Source organism: Amblyomma mixtum, chromosome 10 (genome assembly GCF_055824585.1).
Source record: "Amblyomma mixtum isolate Tamu chromosome 10, ASM5582458v1, whole genome shotgun sequence".
Taxonomy (NCBI): domain Eukaryota; kingdom Metazoa; phylum Arthropoda; class Arachnida; order Ixodida; family Ixodidae; genus Amblyomma; species Amblyomma mixtum.
The window spans coordinates 40,500,641-40,521,024 of NC_143021.1; the positions used below are offsets into that span (position 1 = coordinate 40,500,641).

At 48.5% G+C, this 20,384-nt stretch overlaps 2 protein-coding genes across 5 annotated transcripts in view; one reads left to right on the forward strand and one right to left on the reverse strand.

The window, feature by feature from the left end:
* The window catches only part of slgA (proline dehydrogenase slgA), a 228,041-nt gene that overhangs the window by 123,923 nt on the left and 83,734 nt on the right, over positions 1-20,384 (reverse strand). The gene's annotated exons all lie outside the window — the stretch shown is intronic.
* The window catches only part of LOC149325644 (carbohydrate sulfotransferase 11-like), a 46,540-nt gene continuing 40,337 nt past the window's right edge, over positions 14,182-20,384 (forward strand). For both annotated transcript variants that reach the window (XM_089563348.1, XM_089563349.1), the window contains exon 1: positions 14,182-15,198. In XM_089563348.1, the coding sequence (XP_089419474.1) occupies positions 14,194-15,195 (1,002 nt within the window). In that variant the 5' untranslated portion in view covers positions 14,182-14,193 and the 3' untranslated portion in view covers positions 15,196-15,198. The remainder of the gene's footprint in view (positions 15,199-20,384) is intronic.

Here is a 20,384-nt window from a genome sequence, read left to right on the forward strand (position 1 = left end):
CAAAGTAGTGGTGCTCTTTAAAAAGGGGAATCGAAACGAATTGGGCAATTATCGGCCTGTATCTATATTGCCGATTTTTTCAAAGGCTTTCGAGAAAATAATTCATTGCAGGGTTTTGAATTTCATCGAAACCTCCAATGTATTAACACCTTACCAATTTGGTTTCCGGAAGAATATGTCAACTGAATTAGCCTTGCTTCACCAAAAAGAATATATTTTAACATAATTAGAGAACAAGAAAATCATGGTTGGCTTATTTGTTGACTTCTCCAAGGCTTTTGACTTGGTCAATCATGAAGTTTTATTGAATAAGTTGGGTATTTATGGTGTACGTGGATGAGCGTTACATTTACTACGGTCATATTTGTCCCACCGGCGACAAGTAGTTCAAATTAATAACTCTCGATCACAAGTCCTACCACTGGCTTGTGGTGTCCCACAAGGCAGCATATTGGGGCCTTTGCTCTTCTACATTATATAAATGACATTGTTAATATTAACCAGGATGCCAAATTTATCATATACGCAGACGATACCAGCATACTTTTCTCTGGTAATAATATCGATCAACTTATCTCTAGTTGCAATGACACAATAGTTCAACTACAACAATGTTCGTCCTATAATTCTATGACAATTAACGCAAATAAAACAAAAGCTGTTATCTTTCGGGCAAAGAATAAGCCACTCCTTCCTCATGCCGATGTTATTTTTAACTCTCGTCCTGTTGACATTGTTGACTATTTCAAAAGCCTTGGTGTGACATTTACTGCTCACATGTCCTGGGAAACTCATGTGAACTTACTAGAGACTAATTTAGCTCGGATAACTGGAGTAATTGGTCGTCTCAGATACATTCTTTCTACAAAACTTAAACTATTGGTTTATAATTCACTCTTTTATTCACATGTTAACTATTGCCAACTTGTCTGGGGTACAACTACATTCTCTAATCTACAAAAAATTTGTCATGCAGAAGCGATACCTACCTCATGTGTACAACGCTGGTTATAATGCAACAACTGCAGGTTTTTTTCATAGAGCGCATGTCATTACGGCTCATAAACTACATCTCTACCGTCTGAGTACTAGATTTAAATATGAAGTAAGATATAACATACATAACCTTCGTACTCTGGCATATTTAGAAAAGAATGAACAATATTATGCTACAAGACATGGAGAATGTTGGAAAATCGTTGCACCCCGTTTGAACTCTGGCATGGAACGCCTATGTTATTCTTTACCATCATTGTTAAACCATTATCTGTCTACTAGCTTTGATTTATTTATTTGCTCCACTGCTAAGCTTCGCTCTATGTTTACTGAGGATGAATAACTGATTTTACTTATCCTGGGATTTCATTTTTCGGACCACTCTGTTTTGCTTCTGTTCTGCACTGATCAAGTGTTTTCATTTTCTTTTGTTTGACTGTATGAATTGATTGCTGTTGACCAAACGCTGCTCATTAAGAGGGGCGACGGACTCGTCAAGCCGCCTATTGACGGCTTTTTTCCGTCGTCCTCCATCTGTGTACTGTACATGGTGGAAATAAAGTCTTCTTCTTCTTCTTTATCTAAAAGCGCCACCGAAGGCTCACCCACACACATATCAAGCCCAAGTTTGCGCATGTGTGCCGTTTCTAAAATCTCCCTTTCAAGCCTTGACCTGCCCCTATGATAGTGGCGTTGTTCAACTGTGGGTAGCAGCCATCGCATTCCCTGCAGTGTCTCGGCAGATTGGCGCCATTATAGGGTTTCAAGGACCGGTAGTGCTGTCGCAGCCTATCGTTGAGACATTGACCCGTCTGGCCAACGTATACTCTGCCAAATCGCAGCGGGAACTGGTATACGACATCAGTGGCACAGTTAACATATCGGTGTTCATGCTTCTTGGATAAACAGCGCGAACGAAGACGAGCACAAAAGACAAGGAAACGGACGACACAGCGCTGACTAACGCTGTGTCGTCCATTTCCTTGTCTTTTGTGCTCGCCTTTGTTCGCGCTGTTTATCCAAGATGCTTAACCAACTAGCCCGCCAAAACGTGTTCATGCTTCGTCGTGCACGCGACACTGCGCCTACCTTCCGCCACGCGCCTGCTGAGTTGAGATAGCTTGCAAGGGGCTGAAAAAACAATTTGAATGCCTTGCCTACCTGCCACCCTCTCGAGGTTATGCGCCATCTTGTGCACATAGGGCACAACTTCAAACGGGCCTTTGTTCAGAGGGATCGCCTCCTCTTGACCGCGCACCTTGTTCCGCAGATTCCACATCAGAGATTCCGCCACTGCTTGGAGAACGGATGGTGGAAACTGCAGCAACTTATCCACTGGGCCCTGAAAACTGCCAGCAGCTTTGTGCTGGACTGACTTCAAGAGAACTGACCTCATACAGGTCATTAGTTCGGAGTGGCAGGAAGAGAAAGGCAACACGGCCTTTTTTGAACGCGGCCTGTAGGCCCAGCACACGTGGTCATTGGCGCTAAAAGAAAGCTGCAAGTCTAAAAACTGAATGCACTGTCATTGCTGCTTTTCAAGGGTGAAGTTTAAGGAATGGGAACAATGCTTGAAAACCGCAAGTACGTCCCCCGCGACTGTGTCACGACGGGCTTCGTGGTCAACATTTAAAAGGACTAAGAAATCATCCACATATCTGAAAACTTTTTTAACACCAAGGTCTTTTTTAATACCTTTGCTGCAACATGTTTTTTTCCAATAAGCTTCAGTTGCTAGTTACCGCTCGTCCTGTCCTCTTCTCGCTCTTCAGCCTCGTCCAAGTTTGCGGTTATTCCTCCTCTCCAACATGTCAGACCAACTGGCCCAAACCTTCCCCTTGTTGAACCTTATTTCTCCTACATTCGGCTCTTTTTTGTGTCACTATCCGTCCAGCAGCAAGTGTGGTTTGTGTGCTAGCCTCATCACTTCAACTGAGTGCCGAGCAAGAACCTATGGCTATTTCCTTCGTGCTTCTATCTGCGTGCTTCCATAGCGGACAAGGCACCCAAGGAAGAGCGCTGCCATTTAGATGGTGTGGATGTAGTAATGAGGTGTTTTCCTCATAAATCGCACAGCCAGGATCTCTTGGGTAGAGTCGCTGAAGATTTGCACAGGGGTGAGCTTACATTGCTCCTCTCCGATAAGGAAGGCGGCTTCACAGTCCTTCCACAGAGTGTTCCGCGAGAAGGCCCAGCAGGCAGCGACAAAAAATTTCAACGAGACAAGATTAAAACCCTCTAAGGTCAAGCAAGCTGCACTGAACTGCTCGAGGAGATGGACCTTCAGAACCTATTAAGGCAGACGCCCTGTCTGTATTCTTTTCTGCAAAGACGCATAAAGACTCGTGCCCTCTACGAACCATTGTCACCGAGAAAGGCAGCTGGTAGGCTGTCCTAAGCAGGTACAGTCTTTGTGAAAAGTAACCAGGCTGCTAGGTTTGCTTCTAGCTCATACACTGGAGCCCTTACATTTTCCCTGAAGCTGAAATGGTCGTTAAAGGTAAGGACTGGGGGCCTTCTTACATTCTAACCCCTTTTGATCTTGAGGAGAGCCACAAGGGCTCCACTATACAAGCTAGAAGGAAGCCATGCAGCCTGGTTACTTTTGACAAAGACGGTACCTCATGAAGCACCTCAACAACCTCAGTCCTGTAGATCCGTTCAAGGTTGCGAGCTCGGCTAGCGTGACAGCTCTGCTGCAGGAGAAGGTCATTGACGCGAATTTCAGCATTTCAATAGACACTGAAGAGCTCTTTTACTCCATTCCGCACAACAAACTTTTCTCCGCAGTCAGCGAGCTTATTGACCTGTCAGGTGTTGTGTCATTCCAAAACCATTGTGGTGTCTCCAGAGACGGGTTTTTAGAGTTACGAAGGTACCTCTGCGCAACCCTTGTTAAATTTGAAAGGAACCTGTACACCCAGAAAGCACTGGATCCTGTGTTGCGCCAGTCCGGTGCGAAATTTACCTTGCCAAGTTTGATCGCAAGCTCCAGCCTGACGGTCTTCAGACATGTGGGTGATTTCTTAGTCCTTTTAAATGTTGACCACGAAGCCCGTCATGACACAGTCGCAGGGGACGTACTTGCGGTTTCCAAGCATTGTTTCCACTCCTTAAACTTCACCCTTGAAAAGCAGCAAGAACAGTGCATGCAGCGTTTAGACTTGCAGCTTTCTTTTAGCGCCAATGACCACGTGTGCTGGGCCTACAGGCCGCGTTCAAAAAAGGCCTTCTCTTCCTGCCACTCCGAACTAATTAAGAGAGGCACAGCCATGACCTGTATGAGGTCAGTTCTCTTGAAGTCAAGCCAGCACAAAGCTGCTGGCAGTTTTCAGGGCCCAGTGGATAAGTTGCTGCAGTTTCCACCACCCGTTCTCCAAGCAGTGGCGGAATCTCTGATGTGGAATCTGCGGAACAAGGTGCGTAATCGAGAGGAGGCGATCCCTCTGAACAAAGGCCCGCTTTAAGTTGTGCCCTATGTGCACAAGATGGCGCATAACCTCAAGAGGGTGGCAGGTAGGCAAGGCATTCAAATTGTTTTTTCAGCCCCTTGCAAGCTATCTCAACTCTGCAGGCGCGTGGCGGAAGGTAGGCGCAGTGTCGCGTGCACGACGAAGCATGAACACCGATATGTTAACTGTGCCACTGATGTCGTATACCAGTTCCCGCTGCGATTCGGCAGAGTATATTTTGGCCAGACAAGTCAATGTCTCAGCGATAGGCTGCGACAGCACTACCGGTCCTTGAAACCCTATAATGGCGCCAATCTGCCGAGACACTGCAGGGAATGCGATGGCTGCTACCCACAGTTGAACAACGCCAGCATCATCGGAAGGGGCAGGTCGAGGCTTGAAAGGGAGATTTTAGAAACGGCACACATGCGCAAACTTGGGCTTGATATGTGTGTGAGTGAGCCTTCCGCGGCGCTTTTAGATAAAGAGACCCGATTTCTGTTAAACCTGTGACAGGCATCTCATTGCTATTTTTTTGTTTGTTTCGATGTATGTCCTCAACTATCTCGTGTGTTTCACGTGTCAATATCTCAGTTCTCGCAATGTAACGCTATGCGCAGATGCAACCTTTGCTGCAACATGTCCCAATAAACTTCAGTAGCTAGTTACCGCTCGTCCTGTCCTCTTCTCGCTCTTCAGCCTCGTCCAAGTTCGCGGTTATTCCTCCTCTCGCTTGTTACTTGAACCTTGTTTTTGATCATGTCGCAGGTGATGACTAAAATGCGCTTGACCGTCACTTTCGGTCAGTTTGCCAGCAGAACCTTTCAACGCATAGCAATGTCTTCATACAGTGCTTACACTTCTTGACGCCTCATTTTGCTGTTTCAGTATTCGCTGCATTCATCTAGGCATTCGCTACAGACGTGTTACACTGTTACGCTCGCTTGTACTGCACAGCAGGAAAGCTGTGCAGTACAAGCGAGCTATGCTGTTTTCCTAAATGGAGTTCTGACAAATGCTTGTGTTGAGTGCTGTGGGGGATGCGCTTTAATCGTCCCCTTTGGCTCGCTTCCCCACAATGCACCTTCTTAGTCGTGTTAGTTACTTTAACTAACAAGAGAGGGCGCCGGCATTGCAACGACACGAGCGCCACGGATGGCGTGTTTGCTGCGTGCGCGCGCAGGGCAGACGGCCCTCTTTGGCTCGGGAACAGGGAAGCACACTGACGTTCACGCTGGATGCTCCGCTCTTCGTCAACGGGGTGAATGGCGAAGCCTCGTGGGGGGGGGGGGGGGGGGGGGGGGGAACGTCCTTCCATAGCTCGTCCTATCCAGCCTCGGAGTTTTCCCCCTGCCCTAGCGTGGGCAAACGTTCGCTCGTAACTTTGCTGGTGAGCCGGATGTCTTCGATTTCTTAGCGTATTTTGTTGCTAGCTGGCGTTATTGTTGTTGTAGCAATAAATGCCTTGCTTTTGTCAGCCAGAGTGCCGTTCCTTTGTTCGATCAGAGCAAGGACCACTGTGGTCGGCATGCGCTCGATAGCGTACGCGACCACGGGGTGGGGTCCGGCGGTTTTGAACTGTGTCAGCCGCGGTTCAACGCGGGGGGGGGGGGGACGTATTTATTTCCCCATTTAAAACTCCACAGTGCAATGTGGGAAAAGAAGCCAATCGGGCAGGTTTTGAGTGCGCCAAATTAGGGTTGAACGACTTTTAATTTCATGGCCAATAGTTACATTTTGATTGTTGCAATACTAATTACTTTTTGATTTATGATAATATAATCTTTGCTGCCAGGACACCTTCTGTATGACTCACTCTCGCTATTTTCTCAGTAACAGTATGAGACGTTGACTGATGAGTAAACACTAGATGACCTTTTTTTTTCTCAAAAATACTGAGCAAAATGTGGGTGATATCCCGGCATAAATGGCATGTTGCTGAAATGGCAACATCACGTATACTCAAAGACCGATGTGCAACAGAACAACAGAAATCATTCAACATTTCCACGGTTTCATAGCCTCGTTTTCTCTTTCCATGATATAGAGAAAGCACTGTCGCTAGTATGGAAGCTAGAGGTATCAGGAGTGAATATGCGAATCAAACGTACATAGTGGATTCCTGAATATGACAATAAAACTTAGCACATTTGTTCACTTACAACCTTACATTGGGCAGAAATCGCTGCAAAGACAGCTTGACGACGCCACAAGAAAGCAAATCCAACCGCCCTCTTTTTGGCAATTTGAGGGACTGCCTCAAATCTGAGTGGCATACATAAGCCATTTCAGACAGCTTCAGCCCTTGCAAATTGCAAACTTGCAAATTTGCCATTTGTCAATGTACTCTCCTCAAGACGGCTAAATGTGCTGAACAGGACTTCATCAGCTGCCTCTCATGAACAGCTGCTACGCTATGCCTCGGGGACCCTCTGATTCGCACAGTTGTCAGAGCCCACGACACCCCTCAGGTGAACCCACTTGTCCCCCAATTCCAGCATTCATGCAGAGAAACATCGTGTAGCGATGCAAAAGGACGGCTTCTCGCACGTGCACCGCGCAACTGCTGGTGAAATCAGTCTTTAACCCCCGGCCCTCAGTCCCCAGCGGCTACGAAGCAATTGACCAAGGCGGCGATCAGACCTGAGGCGCAGCGGAGGGTGCTGAGAATGTCTGGCTCCAGACAAGCCGCCATTGGAAAATGAACCTGGCAATGTTTAACGCTAGAACCTTATTTGATGAGGCTAGCCTAACAGTGCTGTTTGAGGAACTAGCGGGTACGAAATGGGATGTCATAGGGATGCGCAGAATATAACCATCCCCTATATATCATCATCAGCCTGACTACACCCACTGCAGGGCAAAGGCCTCTCCCATGTCTCTCCAATTAACCCTGTCCTTTGTCAGTTGCCGCCACTGTATCCCCGCAAACTTCTTAATCTCATCCGCCCACCTAACTTTCTGCCGTCCCCTGCTACGTTTGCTTTCTTTTGGAATCCACTCCGTTACCCTTCAGGAGTAGCGGTTATCTTGCCTTCGCATTACATGCCCTGCCCAAGCCCATTTCTTCCTCTTGATTTCAACTAAGATGTCATTAACCCGCGTTTGTTCCCTCACCCACTCCGCCCTCTTCCGATCTCTTAACGTTACACCTATCATTTTCCTTTCCATAGCTCGCTGCGTTGTTCTTAACTTAAGCTGAACCCTCTTTGTTAGCCTCCACGTTTTTGCCCCATAGGTGAGTACCGGTAGGATACGGCTGTTGTATACTTTTCTCTTCAGGGACATTGGTAAGCTACCATTCATGATCTGAGAGAACCTGCCATATGCGCTCTACCCCATTCTTATTCTTCTAGTTATTTCCCTCTCATGATCCGGATCTGCGGTCACTACCTGCCCTAAGTAGACATATTCTCTTACTACTTCCAGCACCTCGCTACCAATGGCAAACTGCTGTTTCCTTGCTAGGCTGTTGAACATTACTTTGGTTTTCTGCATGTTAATTCTTAGCCCCACCGTTCTGCTCTGCCTGTCTAACTGATTGATCATGCTTTGCAGTTCTTGTCCTGAGTGGCTTAGCAAGGCAATGTCATCAGCGAATCGCAAATTACTCAGGTATTCTCCATTAACTCTTATCCCCAACTGTTCCCATTCCAGTCCCCGGAATACCTCCTGTAAGCAGGCAGTGAAGAGCATTGGCGAGATCGTGTCTCCCTGCCTGACACCTTTCCGTATTGGAATTTTATTGCTGAGTTTATGGAGAACTATAGTAGCTGTGCAATCGTTATAAATATCTTCCAATATTTTCACATAACACTCTTCTACACCCTGATTCCGCAATGCCTGCATGACAGCTGAGGTTTCCACTGAATCAAATGCTTTCTCGTAATCAATGAAGGCTATATATAGGGATTGGTTATATTCTGCGCATTTCTCTATCACCTGATTGATAGTGTGAATGTGGTCTATTGTCGAGTATCCTTTGCGAAAACCTGCCTGATCATTTGGTTGACTAAAGTCCAAGGTTGTCCTGACTCTATTAGCGATTACCTTAGTAAATACCTTGTAGGCAACGGCCAATAAGCTGATCGGTCTGTAATTCTTCAAGTCCTTGACGTCTCCTTTCTTATGAATTAGGTTAATGTTAGCGTTCTTCCAAGCTTCTGGTACTCTCGAGGTCACAAGGCATTGCGTATACAGGGTGGCTAGTTTTTGTAGCACAATCTCTCCTCCGTCCTTCAACAAATCTGCTGTTACTTGATCCCCACCAGCTGCTTTCCCTCTTTGCATTGCTCCTAAGGCTTTCTTTACTTTCTCCTTCGTTACTGGCGGGATGTCCCATTGCTGTGCTCGACTGCCTCCCTCAGTAACTTGATGATTACATTCGCTACTGTATAGATTTGTGTAGAACTCTTTGGCTAATTCGACTATCTTATCCATATTGCTGATGACATTGCCCTGTTTGTCTTTTAGCGCATACATCTGGTTTGATTACAAGAAAGCATTCGACTCAGTAGAAACCTAAGCAGTCATGCAGGAATTGCAGAATCAGGGTGTATAAGAGTGTTACGTGAAAATATTGGAAGATATTTATAACGATCGCACAGTGTGGGATATACAGATATCCCCCACCGCCCCCGCGCCGAGTCAAGTGACGAGAGCACGCGCCGCCGGGCGTGGGGAGAGGCGGCACCCGGCCACTCTCCTCACTCCCAGCTCGGACATGGCGTCACGCCTATGCACTGGCTGTGTAGGGAAGGGGTCATTGCCTTGAGTGCAACCGATTGCCCAAGGGGGTGGCAATGTCGTAGCGGTTAAAAGGGATGAGCGCGCGGCGGGAACGCCTCTCCCGAAGCTAGCGGGAGGGAGAATCCTCCGAAATCTCCATGGGGGAAAGTGTGCATATTTGTACAAATGAGTTATCTTCTTTCCAAAATCATTGATTGGCTGTGTTTTCCTCCCCCCAATGATTTATTGGGTGGACGTCTGTGGAGTTACCTGATTGGTTACTGTCCCCAACGAGGGTGGGGACATAGAGTTTAAAACCAGCTGTTTCGGCGGGACCGAGGGCTGCTTTCGTCACGTATAAGTGTTCTCCTTGCTTGTATCTTCTTTTGTTTTATTAAGCGTTAATAAAATTGGCGGGGGCTTAGCTTTGGTTAAGCCTGGTAGGTTGCCAAAGCAAGAGCGCAGCGCCTCCAACTGAAGGAACGCAGTGCGCCGCGTCTACAGGTCACGCGTGGCTACCGGCCGCCGCTGCGCGACGACTCAAAGCGTCTTCGGTCATTTTTTTATATTTTGTTTTTGATGTTGTTGCGACCGAGAGAAAACATAATCTACAGCTGGCTCTAAGGAACGGAGGTAGCCTGAAATCAGTGAGGAGAAAACTGGGCATAGGTAAAAACCAGATGTAGATAAGATAGTTGAATTAGCCGAAGAGTTCTACAAAAATCTATACAGTAGCGAATCTAATCATCAAATTACTGAGGGAGGCAGTCAAACACAGCAATGGGACCTCCTGCCAGTAACGAAGGAGGAAGTAAAGAAAGCCTTAGGAGCAATGCAGAGAGGGAAAGCAGCTGGTGGGGATCAAGTAACAGCAGATTTGTTGAAGGACGGAGGAGAGATTGTGCTACAAAAAATAGCCACCCTGTATACGCAATGCCTTGTGACCTCGAGAGTACCAGAAGCTTGGAAGAACGCTAACATTATCTTAATTCATAAGAAAGGAGACGTCAAGGACTTGAAGAATTACAGACCGATCAGCTTATTGTCCATTGCCTACAAGGTATTTACTAAGGTAATCGCTAATAGAGTCAGGACAACCTTGGACTTCAGTCAACCAAATGATCAGGCAGGTTTTCGTAAAGGATACTCGACAATAGACCACATTCACACTATCAATCAGGTGATAGAGAAATGCGCAGAATATAACCAACCCCTATATATAGCCTTCATTGATTACGAGAAAGCATTTGATTCAGTGGAAACCTCAGCTGTCATGCAGGCATTGCGGAATCAGGGTGTAGAAGAGTGTTATGTGAAAATATTGGAAGATATTTATAACGATTGCACAGCTACTATAGTTCTCCATAAACTCAGCAATAAAATTCCAATACGGAAAGGTGTCAGGCAGGGAGACACGATCTGGCCAATGCTCTTCACTGCCTGCTTACAGGAGGTATTCCGGGGACTGGAATGGGAACAGTTGGGGATAAGAGTTAATGGAGAATACCTGAGTAATTTGCGATTCGCTGATGGCATTGCCTTGCTAAGCCACTCAGAACAAGAACTGCAAAGCATGATCAATCAGTTAGACAGGCAGAGCAGAACGGTGGGGCTAAGAATTAGCATGCAGAAAACCAAAGTAATGTTCAACAGCCTAGCAAGGCAACAGCAGTTCGCCATTGGTAGCGAGGTGCTAGAAATAGTAAGAGAATATGTCTACTTAGGGCAGGTAGTGACCGCAGATCCGTATCATGAGAGGGAAATAACTAGAAGAATAAGAATGGGGTGGAGCGCATATGGCAGGTTCTCTCAGATCATGAATGGTAGCTTACCAATATCCCTGAAGAGAAAAGTATACAACAGCTGTATCCTACCGGTACTCACCTATGGGGCAGAAACGTGGAGGCTAACTTAAGCTGAACAAAGAGGGTTCAGCTTAAGTTAAGAACAACGCAGCGAGCTATGGAAAGGAAAATGAGAGGTGTAACGTTAAGAGATCGGAAGCAGTCGGAGTGGGTGAGGGAACAAACGCGGGTTAATGACATCTTAGTTGAAATCAAGAGGAAGAAATGGGCTTGGGCAGGGCATGTAATGCGAAGGCAAGATAACCGCTGGTCCTTAAGGGTAACGGAGTGGATTCCAAGAGAAAGCAGACGTAGCAGGGGACGGTTAGGTAGGCGGATGAGATTAAGAAGTTTGCGGGGATACAGTGGCGGCAACTGACAAAGGACAGGGTTAATTGGAGAGACATGGGAGAGGCCTTTGCCCTGCAGTGGGTGTAGTCAGGCTGATGATGATGATGACAGCTGGTATGACGTCACAGCGGCAGTAGCACCACAGGTGCGCGGCGCAGCGTAACTACTGCCGGGCTCTCTGAAGGCGCGAGTTGGTCACCCATAATCTACAGCTGGTATGACGTCACAGCGGCAGTAGCACCATAGGTGCGCAACGCGGCAAACACACCGTAACTGCAGCCTGGCTATCTGAAGGAGCGAGTTGGTCGCCCATAATCTACAGCTGGTATGACGTCACAGCGGCAGTAGCGCCACAGGTGCGCGGCGCAGCGTAACTGCAGCCGGGCTATCTGAAGGAGCGAGTTGGTCGCCGATACTCTACAGCTGGTATGACGTCACAGCGGCAGTAGCGCCACAGGTGCGCGGCGCAGCGTAACTGCAGCCGGGCTATCTGAAGGAGCGAGTTGGTCACCCATAATCTACACCTGGTATGACGTCACAGCGGCAGTAGTGCCACAGGTGCTCGGCGCAGCGTAACTGCAGCCGGGCTATCTGAAGGAGAGAGTTCGTCGCCCATAATTTACAGCTGGTATGACGTCACAGTGGCAGTAGCACCACAGGTGCGCAACGCGGCAAACACACCGTAACTGCAGCCGGGCTATCTGAAGGAGCGAGTTGGTCGCCCATAATCTACAGCTGGTATGACGTCACAGTGGCAGTAGCACCACAGGTGCGCAACGCGGCAAACACACCGTAACTGCAGCCGGGCTATCTGAAGGAGCGAGTTGGTCGCCCATAACCTGCAGCTGGTATGACGTCACAGCGGCAGTAGCGCCACAGGTGCGCGGCGCAGCGTAACTACTGCCAGGCTCTCTGAAGGAGCGAATTGGTCACCCATAACCTACAGCTGGTATGACGTCACAGCGGCAGTAGCGCCACAGGTGCGCGGCGCAGCGTAACTGCAGCCGGGCTATCTGAAGGAGCAAGTTGGTCGCCCATAATCTACAGCTGGTATGACGTCACAGCGGCAGTAGCGCCACAGGTGCGCGGCGCAGCGTAACTGCAGCCGGGCTATCTGAAGGAGCAAGTTGGTCGCCCATAATCTACAGCTGGTATGACGTCACAGCGGCAGTAGCGCCACAGGTGCGCGGCGCAGCGTAACTGCAGCCGGGCTATCTGAAGGAGCAAGTTGGTCGCCCATAATCTACAGCTGGTATGACGTCACAGCGGCAGTAGCGCCACAGGTGCGCGGCGCAGCGTAACTGCAGCCGGGCTATCTGAAGGAGCGAGTTGGTCGCCCATATTCACTCCGCTAAAGGTCAAACGTAACTGCGGCAGGGTCACGCGAAGGCTTGAAAGTGCGAGTAGTAATGCTTTCGCAAGCCTCCCCAGAAGCTTCCTCTAGCAACGCGATGGAACAATATCGAATTGGCAAGATGTCAAGCATCGTCCAATAATCATCAATGCAATTTCCCTCTACAAGATCGAGAGGGAAACACCTCTGGCCCTTGAAATCAAAAGTAAAAATGTTGATTAGTTAATTTTAGTTAATTAACCGTTTAACCACTGAGCTCTACCACGTACATAATGTCTGCCTTGCTGTACAATCCACCTGCACACACCGTACTGACGTATCTGTCGCAGGATTTAAAACATACACAAATAAACAAACAAATTATAGCTAACCTTAAAATTAAATCCGAAAGCCAGGAAATAGGCTTGGCTTAAGGGGTTTAACGTCCCAAAACGACTCAGGCTATGAGGGACGCCGTAGTGAAGGTCTCCGGAAATTTCCAGTATGTGGGGTTCTTTAACGTGCACTAGCATGAATAGATTGCTGACGACCAGACTTGAGTATACTTCTAACTGGGGCACTCATGTATCAATTGTCTGCCGAAAAAAATCTTCAATTACGAGCTTTGTAGCACGCTGCCGCAATATACCTCCTTCAAAAGCTAAACATGAGATATATCAAGCAGTATTTAACTCTGATTTAAATTATTGTACTTTGATACGGTGCACAGCAACTAAGGGAAATATAAATAGGCTTTTGACATTAGAAAAGAGAATGATTCGTTACATTGAAGGTTGAAGCAATGGCACTACACTGCAAAGAGTGCTTCAAATGTTTATGTATTTCGCCTATTGAAAACATCCTTTTCCTCCCCTGCATTAACGGAATAACGTCACTGGCATCTGTAGATGAGAGGCTTGTTATCTTGTAATTACTATGTTGCGGTTATTCTCACTCTGCTACTGCCGTCTGTTTTGTACGGTTTTCTGAAAATTTATGGTGTTTGACGTACAGCGTTGTTAAGTATTTCTATTTTTTCTAACGATTAACTGCGGTTATTGGCGGCGCATTTGTTTTAAACGCAATCCCATAATCGTGTAATGGGCTGCTTGAGCAGTTTGTAGCCCAAGAGACCCTCGAGACTGTTTTCTGAAAAAATAAACCACCTCGAACTCTCGTCGCGGCCGCCAGCAAGTCGACTGCTCAGCGCATGCAATGATACAGCGATTTCGACCCACGGCGCTCGCACTTTTATTTTTCTTTTGGGGGTTCAATTACGCTCGTGTGAAATGCCCCGAGGATAAAAACATTGCGGTTCTTCGAGCCAATGCATCTCTTGACCGCAGCAGATCCGGATCGCAAAAGAACCACTCCTCCATCTCGACTGCTGCGTGCAGCCTCCTCGGACGGTCAGTGCACGCGGCGCGAATAGCAACGGTCTTCGCCGGAGGGGGGAGGAGGGGGGCTCCTCCTCGCCCCTCCGGCGGCAATGAGCCGCCAGCAGGAGGAGGAGCATTGCCCGCAGAAGATGCGCAGCCGCCGGAGGAGGCTCGCCCCCGCGCTGGGCGCGCTGCTGCTGCTGCTGCTGGCACTCTGCCTGGCCGCACTGCTGCTGGCGCGCCGCCGCCGGCACGGCCCCGGGGACGAGGAGGAGGACGCCGAGGAGCAGCGTCGTCGGCAGCGGCGCCTGCGCGAGGCCTGCCGCGCCCGGGGCGGGGACGCCCTGGAGGACCTGCCCGCGGCGCTGCTCGACCACGTGCTGGTGGACGACGCGCACGGGCTGCTCTACTGCGCCGTGCCCAAGGTGGCCTCGACCAACTGGCGGCGCGTGCTGCTCGCGCTGCGCAGCTCGGCCGCCGACCCGAGCCGCATCCCGGCCAACCGGAGCCACGAGCCGAGCGCCTTCCGAAGCCTGGCGCAGCTTCCTCGCCACGAGCAGCGGCGGCGGCTCGCCACGCACCTCAAGTTCGTGTTCGCTCGGCACCCGCTCGAGCGGCTGCTCTCCGCCTACCGCAACAAGTTCGAGCGCGCCTGGAGCGACTACTTCCCGCGCCGCTACGGCCGCCTCATCGTGCGCCAGCAGCGCGGGCCGAACGCGTCGCGCCCCGCGCTCGACACGGGCCGCGGCGTGCGCTTCGAGGAGTTCCTGCGCTACGTGGCGTCGCTGGACGCGGCGCACCACGCGGCCGCCTTCAACGAGCACTGGCGGCCCCTGAGCGAGCTCTGCTTTCCGTGCCAGGTGCACTACGACGTGCTCGGCCTGTACGACACGCTCGAGCGGGACTCGCGTCTCGTGCTGCGCCGCGCGGGGCTCGCGGGCCGCGTGGCGCTGCCCAGCCGCCGGAGGACCTACTCGGCCGAGCCGACGGGGGCGCTCATGCAGCGCTACTACGCCAACGTGAGCGGGGCGCTGATGGGGCGCCTGCGACGACTCTACCGCGACGACATGGCGCTCTTCCGCTACGAGCAGCGCTACCCGCCCTTCGGCTGATGAGTGAGAAGGACATGCATGCCTCGCGAGAGACAGTTTAGCCGGGCTGCATGTTTCTCGAAACTCGCCGGGCCATGCAGCGCGGCGCCTTTTGCATATTGCGCGCAAGTGTGTGGTTGCGACGGTCCGGCCTTTTTTTGCAGCATCCCGCCTACCAGTGATGCCAACTCAGGTTAACGTTTTGTCCCTAGATTGAACCACAAAAAATCTCTAGATTGAAGAAAAATCCCCAGATTATAATTGTTTGATTGTTAATGCGACCATTTCAGCTTTAACAAAATCTCAGCGCAGTTCACTGTTTCGTCCATTGGTTATACATTTTTTCACAGATAAATTAAAGCGTGTTGGCCGCAATTCCAGCCTTTTTCTTTGTTTTTTTTTTGTAGATTTACCTTACATAGAGGGCCCACAGATAGCACCAGCTTTTACAGAGACGTGTGGTCACTGGAGAGAGAGATAGTGAGCAAAGACGCTCTGCCGACTCCCCCTCTATCTAAAATGAACTTCCAGCAGACGACTCCCGTTTCACCGCACCGGCTTTTGAGCTGCTCCTTCAGCCGGCTTATCTTTACGTGCAAAGAACCTATGCAGCCCTTTGAAAAATAAATGCAGTTGACCCCAAGTTGAAAGAGCTGGCATTTTCTGCTAAGCCCAGAGGCATACAGAAAGACGAAAATGTTTGGATTCATCAAAGACCCCTTCTCGCCTCATAGGGAACATTCAGAAGCGGTGAAATGGAGTATCTCACCGCACAGTTAATCACAGTCGCAATCAAAGACCGTCATATAGTTTTGGAGCTACTAAGGATTGACATCACGAGAAACTGACATAACGAAAATTGTAATCTTGTTTTATAGTTATACAGCAATGATACAGACGTAGGACTGGTAATTACAAAATCTGAAAGTGATTCCTTACAACTTGGAATGTGTTTTTTGGTTGAACAGCCCGTTAAATGAAGTGGTCTAGCATACGTGGAGAATGCGAACAACTGTGGCACTTTTTGGTAAAGGTAAGCGGTGAGCGTAAACGTATCGCGTTGATCCCGGCACTACAAGTCAAAATTCAACTTTGTCTTTGTAGAGGAGCACTCACACGAAGCGCCAGAGATGGCACGCACGTTAAACAGTTTGAAAGTCACATGGTTTCGTTTTTCCTCCCTGCGCAGCAGTCGATAATTTCGCGTTGCAGAACTGCTTTCCCCCTCTCTCGGCTCGGCAGAACACTAAAAATAAAGGAGTAGTAATTAGCATTTTTTGTTTTTTTTTCTCCTCCAATGCAAAATAATCAGATACATCTGCCGTTAAGCCGTCTAGAGTAGCAATTATACAGCCTCTCAAAATCCCTAGATTTCACAAAAAAGACGCTAGATCCCTGAAGCAAACAAAAAACCCCTAGATCTAGGGATAAATCCCTAGAGTTGGCATCACTGCCGCCTACACTAACCGAAATTGCAGCGGACACATTTCCTCTTTTGCCGCATGGTGGCGCAGTTGCACTTTTTCTGCCTTAGAATTGTACCGCGTGTTCCGTATTTATCTGTCCCTGTTACGAAAAATTCCGCTGCGCAATCTACTGAACTATATGGGCTCAAAACGCCGACTACAAGGTACCTTATGATGGTCTTCGTCTTTCGATAAGTAATTTAACATCTAAAATTGCCTGCATTTTCGGGAATCGGCGAAAAACTGCATTCAGCTGCGGCAGAACTTTTCGTCCAAGCGAGCAAAGAAGCCACTTTGACAGGTTGCGCCATCTGGCGAGCGGTGAGGCAACCGATGTCACGGCTTGGGGCTGGAATGCGCACCTCGCGCGGTTTCTTGGGATGTGCGTGTCGTCTGCTCCTTGAAATTAACACCGCTCGCCAGATGGCGCAGTCTGTCAGACTGGCTTCTTTGCTCGCCTGGACGAAAAGTTCTGCCGCAGCCGAATGCAGTTTTTCGACGATTCCTGAAAATGTAGGCAAGTTTAGATGTTAAATTACATATCGAAAGACGAAGACTATCATAAGCTACCTTGTAGTCTGCGTTTCAGCCCATACAGTCCAGTAGTTTGCGCAGGAGAATTTTTTCTAACACGGACAGATAAATACGGAACAGGCGGTAGGTTAGAATTGTAGGAAACCGTAGGCAAAGGTGATGGAGAATCTTAATGAGAATTGCCAACACAGTAAACAAAAAAAATAATAAAGAAAAGCTGAGCATGGTGGCAATTGCCACCACCCCGTTTCAAAGGGGGCGCTCCTATCCATCCATCCATCCATGCCTTGGAGGATTGGTGGCTGAAAAGCAGAGATGTGGCATAAGGTTAGAATTGTAGGAAACCGTAGGTAAAGATGGTGGCGATTCTTAATGAGAATTGCCAACACAGTAAACAAAAAAAAATAAAGAAAAGCTGAGCATGGTGGCCTTTGCCACCCACCACCCACCCCCCGTTTCAAAGGGGGCGCTCCTATCCATCCATCCATCCATCCATGCCTGCACTTGCTATGCAACCGGTGTAGGCACAAGGAGGCCACACGTAATGCCCTCTCTAAACAAATCATCGATGGCCAATATGAACGTCGGCATAACTGAAATGCACTTGTAATGAACTGTCGGTGTATGTCACAAATATGCCCTCACTATTTGCAGCTGCAAACACTGACATTTTTATTAGTCCCATAAAAGTTAAAATAAATCTAACTAATAAGTACACGTGAGACTTCTATCAAAGTAATAAACATTTTTTATTTTGCTAGTGCTAGACGCTACGCTAAGAATCGCATTCACCCATCAGCCCCCAGCAACGAACTGTTAATGTTTCATTATATAAAGGCATGGAGGAAGGAAAAAAAGAGGAGAGGCCCTTTCCACACAGCACCCTGGGAGAAAAGTGTGGAGGAAATCACGTGGTTTTTCTCGATTGGGAGGCCATCTTACTCCGGCAACTTAGCAACGGCGTTAGTGGGCTCACTCCTTAGCCGGCGCCATGCATTGCGGTGACGCCGTCTATGTCAACAGATTCTACTTCTCCGCGCCCCCGCGAGGCGGCACCACCGCCGCCTTCACTGTAGGAGCGTGCGTTGACCCGCGTTTGAGCCGCTGCCGCCGCTGCAGCCGCTGCTGTTTGCCTTCGCGTCTTGCGCGTTGCCATAATCAGTCCACCAGCCTATCTTACGCAGAAAGTTGGATACAAATACTGGATGACGTCAAGAACCAGTCAGGACCCCCTTGAAAAACTATTTGGTATTATCCGGCAGTCATCAGGTAGCAGTGACGGCCCCACTCCCATCACAGTTTTTGATAATGTCTTTCATTTAGTGGTCTTGTCACGACAGTAAGCCAGGGGAACTGTGACCAGGGCGAGCTAGCCGCATTGCTAGATATACAGACTTGTGCTGACACGCTGTCACATCAAGAAAGCACAAATGCAGCTACGAGTGTAAATAGGTCAGCCAGTTACTGCACTGACATCAGCTGACCTGAAAGAACAGCTATATTTTACTCGCGTCCGCACGGTACTCGAATATGCCTCAGTGTGCTGGGACCCGCACTCACAAGAACTTATTTATAAAGTGGAAAAAATACAAAACAGGGCAGTCCGCTTTGTATTTGGAATTATTCCACGACACTCAGTATCTCAGAAAGCAGTGGCTAGAACTTAAAACTCGAAGAAGAAATCTGTGATCAAAATTTTTACATAACATTTTCTATTTGAAGCTGCCTTTCTATGTCTCGAAGCGAATTGGACCACAACTTAAAGCTTTATAAACTTCCTTTTAGAGGTGACGTACTCCGTTATTGATTTTTTCTGCGAACAGTTCGCGAATGGAATGCTTTGCCGCCACATATTGTTAATGTTCTACCTAATGAAGCCGTTTTTCAAGCGTTGAGTGCATGAATTCTTGTTTTTTGAATGTGAAGTGCCTCCCTGCTGTAATGCCGAAAGGCGATGCAGGTACAAAATAAATAAATAAATGAGAGACTGCTGTATAACGTCAGGTCAGCTGTACAGCTACATGAACAAACTAGAAAATATGTTCACGGAGTGTTTTTTCTCCAACAAGCTGCATTCGGACAGCATCATGGATGTACTCGGAGTTGTAAAAGAAAGGCTCTCGCAAGAAATCGGGTGCCCACAGCATGCCTCGCGTATCTCGGCTAACGTTTTTATCTAACGACACGGTTGCATTTTTTGTGTGTGTTTGTGAAAGGAATGCTGGCGGATCAGGGAAGCGAGAAAAAGATAAACATTTAAAGTTGAGCCGCTGCTCCTGAACCATACACGTCCTATAAATCGTGGTTTTCATATGTTCAGAACTCCATGGTGCGGCCTCACTTCTTTCCTATTCAGTTTTCATGTCAATGTAAAAACTCCATATGCGCGAATAGGCATTTCATTTTACAGTTATTAAGCATGAAATGCTTTTAGCCCCCGTTGTCGGCAGTGTGGTGACGTCACGCCGAGACCGAGAGCCATCATCCGGGCACTGAAATCCAGTCATCCGGGCACTGAAATCCAGATATCCGGGCACTGAATTCCAGTCATCCGGGCACTGAATTCCTGTCATCCGGGCACTGAATTCCAGTCATCCGGCCACTGAAATCCACTCATCCGGGCACTGAATTCCAGTCATCCGGGCTCTGAAACGAGAACATCCGGGCACCGTACGAGACTTAACGAGATTTAACGAGACTCTCTAAGCCCTCCTACGCGACCGGCATGCAAGCGCCGGTTGGTCTCCAAAGGAGTCACAAAAAATAACTGCTGCCAGTGTCTTCTCAATGCTTATCAAGATATCAGTCGCTGTGCGTTTGATAATGCACGGAATTATAATTTCCGATTTCTAATAACGCGTGCAAAAAGCACATAAATGCCACGATACACTTTGTTGTCATACGTGATCTCTTAGGGGCTTCGCGCATCGAAGCAAAGCCGCGCAGGCGCACATGGTGGCCCTTCCATTACCGTGTGGTTCGGGTGTCCACCGAAATGGCAGAGAATTACTGCGCCATTTCCTTTCCTCAAAAAACCTTGCGTTCAAATGGCAAGGCATCGCGCTGAACGGGTGGTGGCGTTCCTCCCTTCCTGGTGCGGTTCGGGTGTCCACCGAGATGACATTAGGCCCGTAAACATTTCATGCTTACTCTACTCTCGGTTACGGGAGAGGCACAGATTTTTTGAGATACTTGATCTACATTGAACAA